Genomic DNA, 19,518 nt, shown 5'->3' with positions numbered 1-19,518 from the left:
CAGATAAAATTTATACACTTCATTTAAATAGAATTTTATTTTTTTAACATTTATTTATTTTTGAGAGAGAAAGTAAGAGCTCATGCGAGGTGAGGAGGGGCAGAGAGAGAAGAAGAGAGAATCCCAAGCAGCCTCCGTGCTGTCAGCACAGAGACCAATGTGGGGCTCAAACTCACGAACTGTGAGATCATGACCTGAGCCAAAATCAAGAGTCCGATGCTTAACCAACTGCACTAGGTGCCCCTAGATAAAATTTTAAATTAAGGAATACCTAAGTAAATGAAGAGATATCACATTCATGAATTAGAAGAGTCAACGTAAAGATGATTATCCCCAAACTGATTTGTAGATTTAATGTGATCCCAATTTGAAACATGCTTTCTTTTTTATTGTGCTAAAATACAAGTAACATAAAATTTACCACCTTAACCATTTTTAAGTGTAGAGTTCAGTGATGTGAAACACATTCACATTTTTGTGCAGCCATCACCACCATCCATCCCTATAATTCTTTAGATCTTGTAAAACTGAAACACTATCCTGATTTAAACAATAACTCCCTGGGGCGCTTGGGTGGCTCAGTAGGCTTAGCGGCTGACTTAGGCCCAGGTCATGATTGCAAGGTCTGTGGGTTCAAGCCCCACATCAGGCTCTGTGCTGATAGTTTGAAGCCTGGAGCCTGCCTGGGATTCTGTGTCCCCCTCTCCCTTTGACCCTCCCCCACTCATGCTCTCTCTCTCTCTCAAAAATAAATAAACATTAAAAAAAAGAAAAACAAATCCCCATTCTCCACTTCCCTAGCCCCAGGCACACCATTATACTTTCCATCTTTTATTATTTTGACTACTCTAAGTACCTCATATAAGTGGAATCATACATTATTTTTAAAAACAGAATTGACAAAAAAACAAACAAACAGATTTGAGGAACTGATACTAAAATTTATATGGAAGTACAAAGGGCCTAGAATAGCCAAGCACTCCCACACGAGAATAATGAAAGAAACTGTCCTGTCAGATAAACTTATAAGACTTAAAATAGAGCTATAGTAATTAAGATAGGGATACACAGAAAGTCAAAACAGAACAGAAATGAAATTCTAGAAACAGATACACACATGTATAATTACTTGATATGTGAAAGCGTTTGCACTGCACAGCAGTGGGGAAACAAAAGCCTTTTATGCTGGAATAATTGATTATATATATAAGGGAAAAAAATGAAACTGGTTGGCTACTCATACTGTCTATAAAAACTCAGTTCCAGGTGGATTACAGATATACATGTAAATGACATAACTAAAAATTTAAGAAACAATAAAGGTATATATAACCTTATGACTTTGGAGTAGGGGAGGATTTCTCTACAAAGATACAAGAGAGGTGTCTGGGTGGCTCAGCTGGTTAACTCAACTTCGGCTCAGGTCATGATCTCACAGTTCATGAATTTAAGCCCCGCCGTGGGCTCTCTGCTGTCAGCATGGAGCCTGCTTCAGATCCTCTGTCTCCCTCTCTCTCTGCACCTCCTCCCTCTCTCAAAAAATAAACATTTAAAAATAAAAAATACAAGAAACATTAACCATAAAGGGGAAAAAATAATAGAGTTGGAGTTGGCTACATTAAAATGAAAACCATCTGTTTATCAAAAGATATCATAAAGAAAAAAAGCTACCATAAGGAGAGTGAAAGATAAAGGAGTAGAGTAGCAAAAGGTATTTGCAGCACATATAACTTTAGGAGGGCCTAGAATCCTGAATGCTACAAAACTACTGTGCAGAAAAGAATCAGCACAGCAGGCCTGAGACTGCCCATCCTTAGAAAGTCCTGCTTGCCAGATTGACCCTTGACTGGAGTCTGGGAACATGGCTCGTAAATAATTCTCTGGACTGATATAAAAATCTTTCTAAATAATAAGAACAGCTTTTTGCGGTGATAAAAATGTTTGGAATTAGTGATAATGGTTGCACAACTTTGTGAATATGCTAAAAATCACTGAACTGTATACTTCAAATGGTGGATTTTATGGTATGTAAATTACATCTTAATTTTTACAAATAATATTTAGAATATTAAGCCAGATATGTATATATCTAGAATAAACCAAATATTCTGATTATCTCTGGGTGGCATGATTAGAGTATGTGTGATTTTTATTTTTTCATATGCTTCAATTTCAGCCAAATTTTCTTCCACAAACCTGAAGTGCTTTAATGATAAACATTACTTTAAAATTACATATTACAGGGGCGCTTGGGTGGCTCAGTCAGTTAAATGTCCAATTCTTGATTTCAGCTCAGGTCATAATCTCATGATTTCATGAGGTTGAGTCCCACATCAGGGCTCTGCACGGACAGTGCGGAGCCTTCTTGGGATTCTGTTTCCCTCTCTCTCTGCCCCTCCCTGCTCGCTTGGACTCTGCCTCTCTCAAAATAAATGAGTAAATAAAAACTTAAAAAAATTATATATTACAAAATATCTTAAGATGACAATGTTGATAGTATTAAAACATTTTTTTAATGTTTATTTTTGAGAGAGAGAGACAGAGTATGAGTAGGGGAGGGGCAAAGACAGAGGGAGACACAGAATCTGAAGCAGGCTGCAGGCTCTGAGCTATCAGCACAGAGCCCCAAGCAGGGCTTGAACTTACCGACTGGGAGATCGTGACCTGAGCCGAAGTTGGTTGCTTAACAAACTGAGCCATCCAGGTGCCCCAGCAATGTTGTTAGCATTAATAATAGTAGGCCAAGTTGGGACACCCGGCTGACTCAAGTTGGTAGAACATGCAGCCCTTGATCTCAGAGTCGTGAGTTCAAGCCCCACGTTGGGTGTGGAACATACTTAAAAAAATAATAAACAAATAAATAAATAAGTAAAAAATAAATTAGTGAAGTCACAGCATTTTTGAAAGGTACCCATAAGTATTTCTGTGGAATCACAAGAAGGGACACAAATATATGCAAGTGTCACCTAGGACACTGTGACTCTCGGTTAAACAGAAGAGTTCATGCAATGAAACTATCCACAATCACCAAAATGTATATAAAAAGAGCTGTTAGAGTTCTAGTCAAAGATTACATGTAATAACGGTCTTTATGCTGACAGAAAGTTACTGCTTAAAACTTTTATTTCTTTGTCGGGATTTTTGGATCCACCATGGCATTTATTGATTTAATGAACTGTTTTTAAGGGACAGTTGTGTTCCCTCCAAAAGACAAGTAAAAAATCAAATATTCTCTACATCTCTCTCATTTTATTTATTTTTATTTTTTAAACCTTTTTAAAAGTTTACTTATTTATTTTGAGAGAGAGAGAGTCCTAAGCAGGCTCTGCACCATCAGCACAGAGTCAGATGTGGGGATTGAACTCACAAACTGTGAGATCATGACCTGAAGTTGGACACTTAACCAACTGAGCCACCCAGACACCCTCTATCTCTCTCATTTTAACCTGACAGTATCATAGTTAAAAATAACAAAATTTTCAGTATACAACTTTTTGTGTTTTAGACTAATCTGTAGAAATAAAGCATAAAGACTAGCTCTAAGGATTGGAGATGACGTACCTAGGCTTGTTGCTATAAAGACAAATTAGCCAGAAGTAAATATTGATCTAAAAGTGTTAGCATTTATTTCTCTTTAGATTCCTCCTCTGATGGGAAACAACATTTGCCTTTTTTAAAAAAATGTTTATATATTTATTTGGAGAGTGAGAGCAGAGGAGAGGCAGAGAAAGAGGGAGAGAGAGAATCACAAGCAGGCTCTGTGCTGTCAGTGCAGAGCCTGAAGCAGGACTCGATCTCACAAACTGTGAGATTACCAGAGCTGAAATCAAGAGTTGGACACATGGGGCGCCTGGGTGGCGCAGTCGGTTAAGCGTCCGACTTCAGCCAGGTCACGATCTCGCGGTCCGTGAGTTCGAGCCCCGCGTCAGGCTCTGGGCTGATGGCTCGGAGCCTGGAGCCTGTTTCCGATTCTGTGTCTCCCTCTCTCTCTGCCCCTCCCCCGTTCATGCTCTGTCTCTCTCTGTCCCAAAAATAAATAAAAGACGTTGAAAAAAAAAAAAAAAAAAAAGAGTTGGACACTTAACTGACTGAGCCATCCAGGCACCCCGAAACCTGTTTTATTTAATTTTATTAATCATTTTATAATTCATAATAATAGTTTTAGAAAACACAGTGATTTCAATCAAGACATATATCCCAATGTCCAGATGACTTAGTTTTTATAAATCCCACTTCCAGGTAATTTGGTTAATTAAAAATTATTTGTATTCACTATAGAGAACAAACTGATGGTTACCAAATGGGAGGTGGGTGGGGGGATGGGTTAAATGGATGATGGGTATTGAGGAGGGCATTTGTTGTGATGGGCACTAAGTGTGGTATGTAAGGATTAAATCAATAAATCCTATACCAGAAACTAATATTACACTGTATGTTAACTAACTGGTATTTCACTAAAAACTTGAGGGACACCTGGGTGGTTCAGTCAGTTAAGCATCCAACTCTTGGTGTCAGCTCAGGTCATGATCTCACGGTTCATGGGTTCAAGCCCCACTTCGGGTTCTCTGCTGAAAGCGTATATCCTGCTTGCAATTCTCTCTCTCTCTCTCTCTCTCTCTCTCTCTCTGTCCTCTACTATCCCCACCCTCTCTCTCTCAAAAATAAATAAATGTTTTATAAATAAATGAATGAATAAATAAATAGAAATTTAAAAAGACCAATCTAAAAAAAAAAGATTTGTAATGCAGCTTCCAATATATGAAATTAAATTTCAAAATTAAAACAATTTTTATCACAAACACTGATCTAAATTTTGGTGCCACATTTTATTTTATTTATTTAAAAAAAATTTTTTTTAACATTTATTTATTTTTGAGACAGAGAGAGACAGAGCATGAACAGGGGAAGGGCAGAAAGAGAGGGAGACACAGAATCTGAAACAGGCTCCAGGCTCTGAGCTGTCAGCACAGAGCCCGACACGGGGCTCGAACTCACAGACCGTGAGATCATGACCTGAGCCGAAGTCGGCCACTTAACCGACTGAGCCACCTAGGCGCCCCTGTTGCCACATTTTATAAACAACTTTTCATTAAAACCAAACTAAATATTCTGCCTCGTGATAAATCACAGTATCCCTCTGGGCTGAAACATTCAATATCTTGTGTTTCCTTTTTCTTTCTTCCATTCATTTATTCATTAAATATTTATGGAACACAATCATATCTGTGTATACCCCATAGTACCTAACAATATACATAAGGCATATATACAGCCAACTTATGGCTAGAGACTAATAACAGAAAGAAGACATTTTCATTATTACCTCCAATAGCGTAAACCATCCCTCCCAGAACTGCTACTCCCAGCCCACATCGAGCCTGATGAAGTGAAGACACAGTGGTCCAGTACTGGCTAAAGGTGTCAAAACGTTCTACACAGCTGAGGGCTCTGCTATCACTCCAACGACCCCCCTGCAACCGAGTATATCCACCTGAACGAAGGAAAGGAGATACACAGCAAATCCTTTATTTAAATATGCAAATGACAGACATTAAGTAATTAACTATTTGATAGCAAGGAATAAGTGCTTTAAAGCCTGCCATATATACATATATTATTCTTAAATGCACCAAGTCCTGAAAGATTATGGCTTAAATGCAATGAAGTCAACTACGGTGTTCTACCACCTGGTTTTGGTTCTAATAGAATGTCAGATAAAACATAAAAGGAGCTGGTTATCTGTCTAGTTAGGAATTTTAATCATGACTTCTATTAACATTTTTTTCAATTAAAAATAGTGAGTTGAGTGGTGCCTGGGTGGCTCAGTCAAACAACTGACTCTTGATTTTGGTTCAGGTCACAACCTCACAGTTCATGAGTCTGAGCCCCACATCAGGCTCTGCACACTGACAGTGTGGAACCTGCTTGGGATTCTCTCTCTCCCTCTTTCTCTGCCCTGCTTTCTCTCTCTCTCTCAAAATAAATACACTTAAAAAAAAGTGAGTTGAGGGGTGCCTGGGTGGCTCAGTCGGTTGAGCGTCCGACTTTGGCTCAGGTCATGATCTCACAGTCTGTGGGTTTGAGCCCCGCATCGGGCTCTGAGCTGAGGCTCAGAGCCTGTGCTCAGAGCCTGGAGCCTGCTTCAGATTCTGTGTCTACCTCTCTCTCTGACATTCCCCCATTCATGCTCTGTCTCTCTCTGTCTCAAAAATAAATAAACATTAAAAAAATTTAAAAAAAAGTGAGTTGAAACCCTTGTTTAACTACACATCCCATCAGTAAAAAATCTTTAGCATGCATTCAAAAATTATATATTTATATATTATAGCATATATGATATTATACATCTAATTACATACAAATTATAAATCATATTACAAAGTGAATATAAAATATTATGTATATAAATCTGGACAATCTGTCTCTATATGTCACATATTAATAAGGTTTAATGCTTTTTAAAATAAAAAAGAGGTTTTAATATGTTCATCTGATACCGTGAATTATCCTGTATACTCACACTTTAGAGACCACTGGTTCCTATAATCCCTAATCATCTAAAATACCATGAAGAGTCAAAAATTTTGAAATTTTCCTTACTTTTCACTAGAATTCACATTTTTAACTTTTAAAGTAGTATTTCTTAAGTCAGTTATTTGACAATAATTGAGCAATCCAAGAACCCAACAATTGAGATCACAGAATAGATGTCAAATGAGCAGCTATTTATTCTTAGGTGTATCCACTATACTACACAATTTCTTAATCTGTAGTCTATATGTGAAATTAAATATGCCTATTTGATACACCTGCATATTCTGATGTGTAAAATAACAAAATATTGAAAGATTTTAATCCTAAAAAGAGATTATTTGCATCACTTTTTTAAAGGTTCTCACCTACTGCATACAGGTACTTTCTTGCTTTCTTCCGAGGTCGAACCTTAGATGTCTGCAGAAAATTACAAAATTTGTTCTCTTTGGAAGATTTGCACACCTCACAGTACTCTTTCAAAAGTGTTTGCAACGCAACACGAAGATTGAAATCGGACACTCCTAAAGCAAGTTTAACAAGATAATGTTTCAATCAACTTTTAAATAATATTCAAAAAACGTGTTCTTATAAAGATAAAATACAAATACCAAAAAATAAAAACTCATCATCAAGCAATGGTGCTTGTTTCCTACAATACAAATTTTATTTTTCTCATTATTACTAAAGAATATACTTTCCCTAAATCAGATTGTTTTTAACAATATGCTTCATTATATCTAATTTGAAAACACATGCATTAGGATTTCCAAAGATGGCAAAGTGAAACAGGATCACAATTATCCAACAAAATGGAAAAATAAAATAGCCCAATACCTACATTTACAACTTAAAAACAAAAAGATATAAAATTATGTTATATACTTTTAAAAATGATAGTCAAAGCAAGAAACAAAAGATTCTAGTGGAATGAGGTCCATCTCCTCAAAAAGACTTTGAGCATGATTGGGTAGATTGTTCCTGCACAAGGATCCTTAGCTGAGGTGAAGTGGGGATAAAAGTCAACCGGTGTCCCACTTGGCAAGCTCTAAGATCTTGCCCTGTGAAAGGGCACTATTTTCTAATTTGCACAAAGGCACCAAATATGCCAGCAAGGGACTATCTCCAAGCCTTGAAGCCTAGAAGCAATATTGAGGAAACAAGGTCAACTAAGGAAATCTTGAGAATTCTCACTAATGCCTAATAATTTGGAAAGGTAGAATGAGCAGGTATAAAGCAGAACTGAGAAGTCAAAGAAAAAAACATTAAAAGAAATCCTTTGGGGGGCACCTGGGTGGATCAGTTGGTTAAGCCTCTGACTTTAGCTCAGGCCATGATCTTTTGGGCACTGGGCTCTGTGCTGACAGCTGAGAGCCTGGAGCCTGCTTTGGATTCTGTGTTTCCTTCTCTCTATGCCCCTCCCCCATTCGTGCTCTGTCTGTCTCTCTCAAAAATAAATAATAAAACATTAAAAAAAAAAAAAAAAGAAAAGAAAAGAAATCCTTTGGGCGCCTGGGTGGCTTGGTCTGTTGAGCATCCAACTTGGGCCCAGGTCATGATCTCATAGTTCATAAGTTCAAGCCCCTCATTGGGCTCTCTGCTGTCAGCACAGAGCCCTCTTTGGATGCTATGCCCCCCTCTCTCTCTGCATATCCGTGGCTCACATTCTCTCTCTCTCAAAAATTAATAATAAAACGTTAAAAAAAAACAAACAAACAAGAAATCCTTTATAGGGCCTTCAGTAAATGTAGAATCACCAGAGCTTGCCATCTAACAGAGCACAGTACCAGCTAAAGTCCACACTAGTAAGACACATCCTTACCTGGGTTAAGTAAGCCCTGACACAAGATCAATAATTGGATTTGAGAGAGAGCTCAGAGCCCAGGTCCTTAATCAAATATCTAAGCCTTAGCAGATCTCTGTTCTTCTACCACCATCATACCTTTGGTTAGAAAGAAGTGGCCAAAATACAACACAGTTCTCAATAGAAAGAAGTAGCCAAAATACAACACAGTCCTCAAATTTTAGATGTAAGAAACAAAGTAGTTACATTAGTAGGCAAAAAAGGTGTCAAGGAGAATTAACTCTTACATTATCAGAGCTAAACTGGTTTAAACAAAGTTTCTCATGTTATGCATAGATCTCATGTTGAGCAATAGATCAAGAAATAACAATTCAACTATTAAAATATATCCCAGGAGGGGCGCCTGGGTGGCTCAGTCTGTTAAGCATCCAACTTCGGCTCAAGTCATGATCTCGTGGTTTGTGAGTTGGAGTCCTGCATCAGGCTCTGTGCTGACAGCTCACAGCCTGGAGCCTGACTTGGATTCTGTGTCTCCCTCTCTCTCTGCCCCTACCCTGCTCATACTCTGTCTCTCTCTCTCTTACTCTCTCTCAAAAAGAAACATTATATTAAAAAATAAAATAAAAATTAAAAACTAAATAAATAAAATATATCCCAGGAAAAAGAAAAGAAGGAGATTGAAGAATTCAGTCTGGAAGAAAACATTAGCCAAAAACAGAAACAGACTTGCCATAAATGCTTCATAGGATAGAATTACTTAAGAATATAGATCCCATTGGGGTGCCTAATTGGGGTGGCTAAGCATCTGGTTGGTTAAGCATCTGACTCTTCACTTTGGCTCAGGTTATAATCCCACAGTTCGTGGGATCAAGCCCTGCCTCAGGCTCTGCACTGACAGTGTGGAGCCTGCTTGGGATTCTCTCTCTCACCCTCTCTCTGCCCCTCCCCCACATGCATACTGTCTCTCTGTCTCTCTCTCTCTCAAAATACATAAGTAAACATTAAAAAAAATATAGAGACCCTATTTAAAAAAAAAAAAAGCTTGGGGTACCTGGGTTGAGAGTCCAGCCCTTTTTTTTTTTAATGTATTTATTTATTTATTTATTAACGTTTATTTATTTTTGAGACAGAGAGAGACAGAGCATGAATGGGGGGAGGGTCAGAGAGAGAGGGAGACACAGAATCAGAAGCAGGCTCCAGGCTCTGAGCTGTCAGCACAGAGCCTGACGTGGGGCTCGAACTCACGGACCGCGAGATTACGACCTGAGCCGAAGTTGGACGCTTAACCGACTGAGCCACCCGGGCGCCCCTGTTTTTATTTATTTTTGAGAGAAAGCATGACAGAGTACGAGCAGGGGAGGGACAGACAGAGAGGGACACACAGAATCCAAGTCAGGCCCCAGGCTCTGGGCTGTCAGCAAAGAGCCCGACACGGGGCTCAAACTCACAAACCATGAGATCATGACCTGAGCAGAAGTCAGACACTTAACTGACTGAGCCACACAGGTGCCCCAAAAGAACTTCATTCTTTTCTTTCCTTTTTTTTTTTTTTTTTTTTTTTTAAAGTAGAGAGCTAGAGAGAGAGAGAAAGAGAGAGAGAATCCCAACCAGGCTCTGCACTCTCAGCGTTGAGCCTGATGCAGGGCTTGAACCCATGAACTGGGGGATCATGACCTGAGCTGAAACCAAGATTGGATGCTTAAGTGACTGAGCCACCCAAGCGCCCCCCTCTCTTTTTTAAATATTTGAGAGCCACCCAAGCGCCCCCCTCTCTTTTTTAAATATTTGAGAGAGAGAGAGCAGGGGAAAGCTTTTGCCCTATTCCTAAATTCTCATGATTCCACAGAAATGTGTCTGGATAATTTCTCTTTTCTTTTTTAGCATTTAAATACAGTCAGTCTTCATTATTTGTGGACTCCTTATTTGGGAATACATGTACTCACTAAAATGCATTTATAACCCAAATTAAAACTCACAGAGCTTTTCTAGTCATTCACAGATATGCCACAGAGTGGCAAAAAGTATGAATCACCTGACATGCATGTTTCCAGGTGAGAACTGAACAAGGTGATGCTTTGCCTCTTATTTCAGCTCTCATACTATAAACAAATGTCCTTTTCACGGTCTCTTTAGTGCCATGCTTTTCACATTTTTGTGCTTTGTTGACTTTATTGTTAAAAATGACCCCACGCCTACTTTTGAAGTGCTGTCTAGTGTTCCTAATTGCAGGAAGCCTGTGATATACCTTATGGAATTAATACATGTATTGGATAGGTTTCATTCAGGCATGAGTTATAGTGCTGTTGGCCATGAGTTCAACATTAATGAATCAAGTATATAAATTAAATAAGGTGCTTCTGATAGACACACACATAAAACAAGGTTATGTATTGCTCATCTGGCAAAAATATTGCGACCAGAGTAAGAACTTACCCAGTATTTCCCCTAGGAACAATGTTTCAGTATCTGCCAATTCAAAGTTTGTGGCAACTTTACAGAGCATAATGACTGTGAATAATGAGAACTGATTGAGTAATATATGTGTATTAATAAAAGATAACATTCAGAAAAACCTACAAAATTCTGTTAACAATGTTAAGAGTAGAAAAAAACTAAAAATCCACATTAAGTATAATTTTTTTCTTTTTTTTAAGTTTACTTATTTATTTTGAGAGAGCACAAATGGGGAGGGGGAGAGAGAGGGAGAGGGAGAGAGAATCCCAAGCAGGTTCCTCTGCACTGTCAGTGGGGAGTCTGATGCAGGGCTCAAACTCATGAGCCTTGAGATTATGACCTGAGCTGAAATCAGGTCACAGGCCTAACCGACTGAGCCAGCCGGGCACCCCCATATTAAATATAATTTTTTCACAGAATTATACCTTTAATGCTAGCGGTGTATTTAATTCATAAGAAGCTCATTTGCGGGGTGCCTGGGTGGCTCAGTCAGTTGAGCATCCAACTTGCACTCAGGTCATGATCTTGCAGTTCATAAGTTCAAGCCCTGCATCAGGCTCTGTGCTGACAGCTCAGACAGAGCCTGGAGCCTGCTTCAGATTCTGTGTCTCCCTCTCTCTGCCCCTTCCCTGCTCAGGCTCTGTCTCTCCCTGTCTCTCAAAAATGAATAAATGTTAAAAAAATTAAAAAAAAAAAAAAAAAAAAAAGAAGCTCATTTGTAACTCAGTCATATCCTAAAGTTTCAATGCACAACAAGGGTAAGAGCTTAAAATCTTAAAACCAGGTCTAAGGTAGGTGTTGTTTTTTTTTTTTGAATTAACTTTTTTTTTTTTTTTTAAATTTACATCCAAATTAGTTAGCATATAGTGCAACAATGATTTCAGGAGTAGATTCCTTAATGTCCTTTACTCATTTAGCCCATCCCCCCCTCCCACAACCCCTCCAGTAACCCTCAGTTTGTTCTCCGTATTTATGAATCTCTTCTGTTTTGTCCCCCTCCCTGCTTTTATATTATTTTTGTTTCCCTTCCCTATGTTCATCTGTTTTGTCTCTTAAAGTCCTCATAGGAGTGAAGTCATATGATTTTTGTCTTTCTCTAATTTCACTTAGGATAATACCCTTCAGTTCCATCCACGTAGTTGCAAATGACAAGATTTCATTCTTTTTGATTGCCAAGTAATACTCCATTGTATAAACATACCACCTTTTTATCCATTCATCCATCAGTGGACATTTGGGCTCTTTCCATACTTTGGCTATTGTTCATAGTGCTGCTATAAACATGGAGGTGCATGTGTCCCTTCGAAACAGCACATCTGTATCCCTTGGATAAATGCCTAGTAGTGCAATTGCTGGGTCATAGAGTAGTTCTATTTTTAGTTTTTTGAGGAACCTCCATACTGTTTTCCAGAGTGGCTGCACCAGCTTGTATTCCGAAGGTCTAAGGTAGTTTTTAAAAATAAATTTAGGATGCCTGGGTGGCTCAGGTCACGGTTTTTGAGTTTGAGTCCTACATTAGGCTCTCCACTCTCAGTGCCAAGTCCACTTTGGATCCTCTGTCTCCTTCTCTGCCTGTCCCCCACTTGTAGTCTTTCAAAAATAAACAAACATTAATAAATAAATAAATAAATAAATAAATAAATAAATTTAAATATGGGGTGCCTGGCTGGTTCAGTCAGTGGGCAGGTAACTTTTAATACTAAGGTTGTGGGCTCAAGCTCCACATTGGGTGTAGAGAGTACTTAAAAATAAAATCTTAATTAATGAATAATTTAAATACATACTATCATTCTTCTAATACAACAATTTAAACTATTTTATACTATGATGAAAAGTATTTTCAAAGTTTCATACCTAAAGATAATTCAAAGGCTACTTAGAAGCTATGATACTGTATCAATATAAAATTCATTTTTATTATTTTTTTAAATGTTTATTTATTTACTTAGAGAGAGAGAGAGAGCATAAGCAGGGGAGGGGTAGAGAATGGGAGACAGAATCCCAGGCAGGTTCCACAGGGAGCCCAACTCAGGGCTCAATCCCACAACCATGAGATCATGACCTGAACCAAAATCAAGAGTCGGACAATTAATTGACTGAGCCACCCATGAGTGAATATAAAATTAATTTTATAAAGAGAAGACTTACAGGATTTATTGAGTTTGGGTTTTGTTTTTAGCATATGCATTCTCCTCAAATGACAGGTTTTGCTGAATTTATCTTACACTGAAATATAATCAGTATTACCAAAAACAGCAGTGGTATTTTAGCTCTGTCACTGATTTTATTTATACCTCTAATCTCCCTTAGTATTTAATCTCAAGAAAGGTATGTAAAGGTTTGATTAAAATAATGGCTACAAATACTGAATACCACTATCCACAAAACACAAAAGTTGTATCTTGCATATAGTAATCATTCAATAAATGTCTGCTGTTGGACTGAAAAATGAAAACATTATCATATTTCAACAGAAAAAGCCACTGGATATTGACTCATTTGACAAGCAACAAAAAAATTACCTTCAATATACTTTAAAAGCCTCTGAGGAGGTAATAAAGGGAATCGAATTGGTTCTAGCACTTCCACCACATATTTTCTTCTTTTTCCCAGATCCTTCAGAATCCATTGCATTGCAGCTAAGAAGACCTGATATTCATCCTCAATACTAAGCTCTTCGCTTCGCAAAATTTTGATCAGTTGATCTTTTGTAAGTGCCAGGAACTCTTCCCCACTGTGAACCTCCAAGAAATGGACATGAATGTAGTTTTCTGTGAATTCCAAAAGATCATGGCAGGCAATTTGCTCAGAGAACTGAAAGATCCCAATGCAGTTCAGTGGATCAATTTGTCCTTTCAGAAATTCACAGCAAAGATTAACAACTTCAGTCAACTGTAGCATGTCTGCTGCAACAATCAACTCCTGGACATTATTCACGCCTATGTTCACTATACCTAGGGAAGTAGGGAGACAAATTAACCAAAAAAATAAAACAAACATTTGACTTATGGTCAAAAAGCATTATTTATTTAATATAATTTAATATATTAACTGATAGCTTAGTGTTTGCAGAGTTGATAGATGCTAAGTAAAAAGCAACAGGGTGCCTGGGTGGCTCAGTTGGGTAAGCATCTGACTTCAGCTCAGGTCATGGTCTCATAGCAGCTCAGAGCCTGGAGCCTGCTTCAGATTCTGTACCTCCCTCTCTCTCTGCCCCTTCCCTGCTCGCACTCTTTCTCTCTCTCTCTCTCTCTCTCTCAAAAATAAATAAACCTTAAAAATAAATTTTTTAAAGTAATTTAAAAAAAAAGCAACAAAGGATTTGTAGAAAGAGCAGAAAACTAAATGATGATAATTAACATTTATGGAACACTTACAATGGATAGACACATTAATTGTTTTAGACATTCATTTAACTGTCACCACAACCCCATATAATAGATATTATTTTTTTCTTTTTCTATCAAAACAGAATCAAAAGCTTTAAATAATTTGTCACCAAGTCACATGATCAAGTGATTGAGGGTAAGGATTGCTATCAAAGTCCATGCTTTTAACATAAGGCTGTTTAACATAATGCATCTAACATTTACTAAGGCACTGGGGTGAGTAACGCAGGGTCTCCATCTTCAATTATGATAAAGTGCCATACAAACATTAATTTTTAATACTAGGTATAATCAGGAGTCTATAACATATGAGAAGTTTTAAATACTTAACATTTAGTAACTATGTATACCACTCTCTTTCTAGATGGCTTCACTTTCATATATTTACATATGTGACTTTGAGAGAATACCAAATAGTCAATTATATTTAGAAGGGGGAAAAAAACACTGTAATTCTCCTACCCGATAAGAATAAACTCTCAATTCAATCTTATACTTGCCCTTCATCCCCTTTATGATATTCACTCCACTAAACTATTTATCTAAAGTTTGTATTCCCAATAAGATTTATAAAGTCTGTTGGGGGGAAGGTTTGTCCCTTCTGTATTCTCAATGCCTAGCACCCACAGGTGTTCAAAAAATTTGTCTTAAATAAATGAATGGCCAAAGAGATTATGGTAAGAGGAAGAATATGGCTTGTCGAATGCAAACGGGGATTTCTGAAAGTATAAGAAATGGAATCCACCATGGGAGCAAATGGTAGTGGCTGCAGAGAAAATGGAGGTAAGACTTAGTTGAACGAAATGAGAATTCACTACAAATTTGGACAAGGTAAGATTATGGGTTGTGATCTATGAAGACTGAATGACTGTTACTGGATAAAGCCAAGAGTTACTTGAGAGCAATACAAAGAATGCCCTATAACTTAATAAGGCTTTATAGCTTACAAAAAGCACTTTTACATTTATTAAAATTTATCTCACTTAACCTTCACATGAATTATGAAATGCTATCCCCACTTAACAGCTAAGGAAAATGAGGTTCTCACAAGCTGATTTCAAATTTGTAAGTACCTAACTGCACTATCTACAAAGCTCTGTGAAGGCAGAGGCTCTGCCTATCTGGTGTACTATCATATCCCAAGTGCTTAGCTCACAAAAAGTATTCATGTGGAGCGCCTGGCTGGTTCAGTCAGTAGAGCATACAACTCTTGATCTCGGGGGTTGTGAGTTCAAGCCCCACATTGGGCATAGAGCTTACCTTTAAAAAAGTATTCATAAATATCTGTTGAAAGAATGAATGATTGACTAAAGAAATGGAAATGCCTTGTATCAAATAGCTAATTAGTGACAGAACTAGATCACAAACCCAGGTTATTTGATTTTAAGTGAAGTATATAAAAATCTAATGTGAGAAAAATCTGTTAAGATCTGTTAGAACTGGGAATGGTTAATAAAGAATGTATAGATAGGGGCGCCTGGGTGGCTCAGTCGGTTGAGCATCCGACTTCTGCTCAGATCATGATCTCACAGTTTGTGGGTTAAAGCCCCGCGTCAGGCCCTGTGCTGACAGCTCAGAGCTTCAGATATTCAGATACTGTGTCTCCCTGATCACACTCTGTCTCTCTCTCAAAAATAAATAGGGAGTAAAAAAAAAAAAAAGAAGAATGTATAGATAAGTCCAAAGGAGAGATCAATAGAATAACAGGTTTTGCTGCGCCCACATCCCCCCAAAAGGAAATGCTATTGCAGTGAAAGAACATGTTTTTTAAGAACAAATTATATCAAAGACTGCAAAGTTCCCTGTCCAATAAATACTCAATATCCATTTTCTTTTCATCCTTTACTAAGAGAACCTTGATTTTGCTGTGGGTGGTAATTGTGCTCTGCTGCAAATTACATTTCTTAGTCTCCCTTACAGATAGGGATGAGTTATTTACTATTTGGCCAATGGGATATATGCAGCAGTTACTGGGTAGGGCTAACAGCAAAAGTTAAAAAGAGCATAGACTTAGCTAGCAGGCCCTTCTGCCTTTTCCCCTTCCTCCTTCCACTGGCTGGAGTTCAGCGATACGAGATTAGAAGCTACAAGCCATAGATGGTAGAGCGAAATGTTGGGAAAATAATAGGATGCTAATGACATCATGAAACCACCCTGCCATCCTTGGAATGCCTACTATGAATTCACTTTTGTGGAAAAATAAATTTCTATCTTGTTAAGCCACTTTATATCTTCTACTAGTAGCCAAATGCTATTCTTAACTATTTTAACCTTAAATTTCAGTATTCTAGAATGTTGTTTCTCCCAAATATGCTCAGTACTATTTATTTCTCTGGGTTTTGCTACCTTTTTTTTTTAATGTTTTATTTATTCTTGAGAGAGAGAGAGAGACAGAGCATGAGCGAGGGAGGGGCAGAGAGAGAGTGGGACACAGAATCCAAAGCAGGCTCCAGGCTCCGCGCTGTCAGTACAGAGCCCGACGCAGGGCTCGAACCCACAAGTGGTGAGATCATGACCTGAGCCAAAGTCAGATGTTCAACCGACTGAGCCACCCAGGCGCCCCTGGGTTTTACTACTTTTTATCTATTTGATGGAAGTGCTAATCACCAACAATATGATGATAGTACCGGGAACATTGTCTTTCAATAAGTATCTCTTGTTGCTACCCTTAAACAGAGGCAGAATAGACACTTTGTAGTATTGCTTCTGTTTTTATGTAGTTCACTAATTCCATCAGATTAATCTGTGTTAATTTACATTTTGGAAATAAAAGAAGCAGGGGCATTTATGAAACAGTTTTCAGCTCACACAAATCATTTAGAAAAGGTAAAAAAAATCCTTCAACGCTAATTTGTACATTAGCCAATAGACAGGGCTGCATTAAAGATAGTAATTTTTAGGGGCGCCTGGGTGGCTCAGTAGGTTGAGCGTCCGACTTCAGCTCAGGTCATGATCTCGCGGTCTGTGAGTTGGAGCCCCGCGTTGGGCTCTGTGCTGACAGCTGGGAGCCTGGAGCCTGCTTCACATTCTGTGTCTCCCTCTCTCTCTGCCTCTCCCTCACTCATGCTGTCTCTGTCTCAGAAATAAATAAACATTAAAAAACATTTTTTTTTAAAGATAGTTTTTATAATCTCCAATTTAAGAGTTATTTCTGATATCTTCCAAAAAGCAATATGAAGAACACAAAGAAATGACCTTTTGTCATTTTCCAGGCTTAAATACCATGCGTTAAATAAACAATATTTTATCAGATCACATAATTATCTCCCATCAAGTAGTCCTTTAAGCATGATGACCAAACACAGTCTTTATTTTCAAACATGTTTTCTAATTATAAAAGTAATATATATTCACCACAGAAAAAAACCTTAAGGCATAAAAGTATAAAAATGAAAATGACATTTTCCCACAGACATACACTGTATTAACACTTTAGTGCATTTAACTTTTTTCCCATGTATATTTATGTTACCTATCATATAAAACTTAAACTTCATAGTTTTTGTGTGCATTTTCTAACGTCATTAAAACTCTTCAAAAACATTTTAAAAATAAAAGTTTTAAATAAAATATATACATCCTGATTGTAAATCAGAAAAAAAAACAGAAAAAGAGGGGAAAATAAGGATCATCCATATTCCATCATCCAGAGATAAATACTTATCAACACTCTGGTCTTTTTCCTGTGCGCAAATACAAATAATTTTTTCCTTTACAAAACTAGAGAAGTATTTATATCCAATTTTTTTTTCATTTTATATATTGTAAACACTCTTCCATAACATAACTGAAAAATCTAAAAAATATTCCATGATATATACATGTGCCATGATTTATTTAATCATATATCCTGAGGGACAATTAGATTGTATTCAATTATATATTATTGTAAATAATGCTACAATAAACATCCTGGTACATAAACATTTGCCTGCAGCACTAACTGATTACTTATGATTCCTAGAAAAGGAATACTGGGTCAAAAGATAGAAACCTTTCAAACACTGATGATAGCGTATTGTTAAATTACTTTCCATATAAATTGTATCAACTTATTTATATTCCCATTGCAATACCTGAGTGATTACACCACTCTTCACTCACAGGTAAATGCTCACTTGACATACCTGTATATATGAAATCTAGAAGTATTTGAAAGATTCCAGCTTCAATTCCTAGAATCTGTACAACATCTTTTGAGGACTCTTTCATTCCTCCAGTAAACAAAGCTGCAAAGTAAGGGCTACTGGCAGCCAGCACCAGCCGATGAACTTTAAAAGTTTCCTTCCCAACTTGCAGCTGCACATCACAGAAATGCTCTCCATTCCTCATTTTATTGATCTGGGCCAAGATGAGTTGGGCATGTTTATCCGATGAAAAAGGACTATCACCAGCCTTGGGACAGTCCTCATTAGCCATGATGATGACAGATTAATTAAAAGAACTGTTGCCCATAATCTGGTCCTACCCTGAAAAACAAAATAGGAGACCAGACAACATATTTTTGTGCTTAACATGTCTTCTATTCATACACATATCAAACATTGACCATGTTCAAGAAGCTTATGATCTAGTTAGGGACATAAAACACACATGAAACAAATAAGGACTAAACTATGTGATACTTTCTTAATAGGGTTTCAAAGAAGGGAATAAGTAATGGGGCCTAAAATAATTTGAGGACGCTTTACAGCAGAAATAGGACCTGAGAGGGGTGCCTCGGTGGCTCAGTCAGGTTAAGTGTCCGACTTTGACTCAGGTCATGATCTCGTGGTCTGTGGGTTCAAGACCTGCATTGGGCTCTGTGCTGACAGCTCAGAGCCTGGACCCTGCTTCGGATTCTGCGTCTCCCTCTCTCTTTGCCCCTCCTCCACTAACATTCTGTCTCTCAAAAATAAATAAACGTTAAAAAAAAAAAAAAGAAAGAAAGAAATGGGACCTGAACGATAAAGATTAACATATGAAGACAGGAAATAAGCCCTTCTGGGTGAAGTAAAGAAAATAAGGCACAAAGGCATAAGTTTTTGTATACTGTAGTAAGGGAAGAACATACTCTAGCCAGAACAAATTTTCAAAAACCAATTGTGGGAGTGCCTCAGTTGGCTGAGCAACCGATTTCGCTGCTGTCATCACCGAGTCCTCTTTGGATCCTCCGTCTACCTCTCTCTGCCCCTCCCCTGCTCGTGCTCTAGCTCTCAAAAAATAAACATTAAAAAAAAAAAAAAGTGATCAGGCCAACTGTTTACTTATAATCCTTCAATTTACACATTTCTCTGAGCACACAAAGCCCTTCAAATCTCACCTCTACCTGTCCAGTCCTATTTCCCATACTCCTATTTG

The 19,518-nt window shown here is 37.7% G+C and overlaps 2 protein-coding genes across 3 annotated transcripts in view; one reads left to right on the top strand and one right to left on the bottom strand.

Moving 5' to 3' along the window:
- TMEM69 (transmembrane protein 69) overlaps window positions 1–19,518 on the top strand; it is a 145,172-nt gene that overhangs the window by 26,556 nt on the left and 99,098 nt on the right. The gene's annotated exons all lie outside the window — the stretch shown is intronic.
- Window positions 1–19,518, bottom strand: part of IPP (intracisternal A particle-promoted polypeptide) — a 40,884-nt gene that overhangs the window by 18,695 nt on the left and 2,671 nt on the right. For both annotated transcript variants that reach the window (XM_049618633.1, XM_049618632.1), the window contains exons 2-5: window positions 18,306–18,647; window positions 13,312–13,743; window positions 6,900–7,055; window positions 5,324–5,491 (exon numbers count right to left, since the gene is read on the bottom strand). In XM_049618633.1, coding sequence (XP_049474590.1) covers window positions 5,324–5,491; window positions 6,900–7,055; window positions 13,312–13,743; window positions 18,306–18,597 — 1,048 coding nt within the window. In that variant the 5' untranslated portion in view covers window positions 18,598–18,647. The remainder of the gene's footprint in view (window positions 1–5,323; window positions 5,492–6,899; window positions 7,056–13,311; window positions 13,744–18,305; window positions 18,648–19,518) is intronic.

The sequence above is a fragment of the Panthera uncia genome (genome assembly GCF_023721935.1).
Source record: "Panthera uncia isolate 11264 chromosome C1 unlocalized genomic scaffold, Puncia_PCG_1.0 HiC_scaffold_4, whole genome shotgun sequence".
Classification (NCBI taxonomy): domain Eukaryota; kingdom Metazoa; phylum Chordata; class Mammalia; order Carnivora; family Felidae; genus Panthera; species Panthera uncia.
This window is presented reverse-complemented; position numbering and strand designations above follow the sequence as displayed.